This window comes from Austrofundulus limnaeus, unplaced genomic scaffold (assembly GCF_001266775.1).
Source record: "Austrofundulus limnaeus strain Quisiro unplaced genomic scaffold, Austrofundulus_limnaeus-1.0 Scaffold8, whole genome shotgun sequence".
Lineage (NCBI taxonomy): Eukaryota > Metazoa > Chordata > Actinopteri > Cyprinodontiformes > Rivulidae > Austrofundulus > Austrofundulus limnaeus.
In genome coordinates this window covers 5,758,310-5,760,991 of record NW_013952410.1, presented here as the reverse complement: position 1 = coordinate 5,760,991, position 2,682 = coordinate 5,758,310, and the positions used below count along the sequence as shown (strand labels likewise).

The following is a 2,682-nucleotide window of genomic DNA, read 5'->3' as shown; positions in this document are numbered from 1 at the left end:
GAACCCGTCCAGAAGACCTACACAATTTTTTTCTTTTTGATTTTTTACCTGGATTACTGAGATGCATCAGGACATGTCTTGCCCAAGGACACAACGACTGAAACGGCTGGACGGGGGATCGAACCGGCGAACTTCCGGTTCCAGGACGGCTCCCCTAACCACTCTGCAACAGCCACCCATTAATTCCTCTTTTAAATGGTGCCACATTTGTAAGGAACCTGCATTTGTTGGAGGAGCTGTAGAGCTGAGTATGTGGGTTGTGCATGTGAAAAATTTGCCAAATCTTCTCTGTCAAACAGCAAATTTTTTTTGTTATTTTGTTGTTGGTATTACCTCCGCCAAGGAGGTTGTTTTCGGTCGCATCTGTCTGTCTTTCTAAAAACTTACTCAACTTATGGATGGATTTTCATGAATTTTTTACCACAGGTGGGTATTGGCTAAAGGTTGGTGATGATCCAGATCACGATCCAGATCCAAGAATTTCTTGAAGGATTTTTCACTATTGCACGATAGGGGGAATTGGCCTTGGCGGAGGTTTGCGCTCTCCGAGTGCTTCTAGTTGGCTCTTGTTTTGACCTGGTATCCCCAGGTGCTGCTATAAGAGTTATTATCAAGAAGAATTGTTACAACAAAGAAATTATCTACCAAACACTAATTTACTTACTTTTTCTGATGTATATTCTGTACGTACATACATACATACATACATACATACATACATATATATATACATACATATATACATACATACATACATATATACATACATACATACATACATACATATGTCCCCTTGCTTCCTATTATTTTCTTTTTTATATGTCCTATTCTCACCATCCACAGACCGACTAAAATTCATCCTCGGCTCATGTTTCCTGACACACCTAAAGGGTTAACTCTCCATCTTTTCCACATAGGAGATTAAAAAGAAACTTGTTATAATTCCCAGTAATCTCACAGTGTTGGCTTCGAGTGCCTGATTGAGCCTGGTTCTGCATTGCTGAAATCAAAGTCCCTACAAAAAGCACATCCTTTGCAGCTTTCCCACTGGCCCGACTCACATTCTTCACATATTTGCACAAAGATTTCTGGGAACTGGAGTTTTTCACCTCTGGCCTGWCAGCACTCTCAAATCAAGTCAGACACATTAAAAGGACATTTTGAAAATCTGTACGAGGTTAAGAAGCATGCTGGTCTTCATGAGGTGGATGTGTGTTAAAAAGAACATGTTTCTGTTCAGGTTTGTTACACAGGAATGTTTCAGGTCACTGAAAGTCATCAACCTCACTGATAAGTAGAAATGAYTGAACCGTGAGTCAGACRGGATCTTTTTTTCTCTCTCTTCCATGAGGATGAGACAGATGAGCTGCTGGGTTCTGGTGACACYAAACTCCTCTGAAACACAACCGGAAAGGCTGAGCTGCTCCTTGTCACAACACCGTCAGGCTTCACGTTCAGAGGCAAATTTTAAACCTTGTAAACAGCAGTATGGTGGGTTAGGTTTTTTTTTTTCCTAAGCCTCTGTAAGAGCTGGGTAGGTCTCAAAACTCCTGCAAAACCTCAGCTGACCCACAGTTTCCTGCTCCTGTAGTTGCTGGTACCAAAAATAAATCAAAGTTTTAAGAAACACGTTTTGATTGGTTTTGTAGCGGTCCCTTCCTTCCTTTCAGCTCCTCCGTGTCATTTAGATAAACTTTTTGAATCAACCTGAGTGTGTGTGAGCCTCCGGGCCTCCAGCCTACCTGTCTCTGGGGTCAATCCACGAAGTTTGCCGGGTGTTGTGGTCGATGAAGAAGACTCTTCCATCGAAGTCCCGGGCTTCCTCCCAGCCCGCGGGCAGCGGCAGCTCGGAGCTCTCCCTCCGCTTACAGCCGCTCACCCACGGCATAGCGTCGAGACGGCGAGAGGACTGGAGCCCCCCTCTCTGCCCTTCTTTTTAATCCCCCCACCCCCAGAACAAAACCTCCTCACTGCATTACTACYAAACTCCGACGAGGCAAACTGGAGAAAAAGAGCCGCGAATGTGAAACAGCCCCGCCGAGCCGAGCGGTTCTCCGCCGAAGGAACATCCACTTCCCCCCCCGCCTCAACAAGCCGCCCCTGAAGGCTCCGCAGCGGGGCTCGAGTCCTCCATGTTCGCCTCCTCCACCATATTTCATTCCTCCGTGTCCATATTCGGGGGCGGATTTACATAAACGTCCGACTGAGAGAGCTGCTCTGTCCAATGGGGGAACTTCAGCTCTGCGGTTCGATTAAAACTAATCAGACGGTTTTTTTTTTTTTTTTAACTCGGGAGGTTTCTGAATCCACAAACAGACGCTAAAAACGAGGAAAACTAACTGAGACAAACTTTTTGTTTAGCTTTAAAACACCAGCTTCTAGATTTGCATGAGGCGACTAAGTGTTAGTTTCACGAAATGAGTTCCCCCCGTGATTAACTAAAGCTGGGACGTGACATGTCTAAAAGATTTAATTAAAACGCGTCAAAACTTGCATTTTTAACTGGGACACCTACCACTGGTTTCAGCTGAGGCTGGCGGAATGCAGCGGTGCGACAGCGACCCCTGCTGGCTCACAGAGGTATGACAACATTTTACACATTTTTTTCCTTATTTTTCCCCCATTATTCCTGTTGTCCTGATGCATCTCAGTAATCCAGGTAAAAAATCAAAAAGAAAAAAA

At 44.6% G+C, this 2,682-nt stretch overlaps 1 protein-coding gene across 3 annotated transcripts in view; it reads right to left on the bottom strand.

The window, feature by feature from the left end:
* Nucleotides 1-2,513, bottom strand: part of wwc3 (WWC family member 3) — a 100,800-nt gene extending 98,287 nt beyond the window's left edge. For 2 of the 3 annotated variants that reach the window (XM_014001011.1, XM_014001022.1), the window contains exon 1: nt 1,743-2,513. In XM_014001011.1, the coding sequence (XP_013856465.1) occupies nt 1,743-1,888 (146 nt within the window). In that variant the 5' untranslated portion in view covers nt 1,889-2,513. The remainder of the gene's footprint in view (nt 1-1,742) is intronic. The other variant, XM_014001017.1, reaches the window with a different exon arrangement.
* Nucleotides 2,514-2,682: the final 169 nt, after the last annotated feature.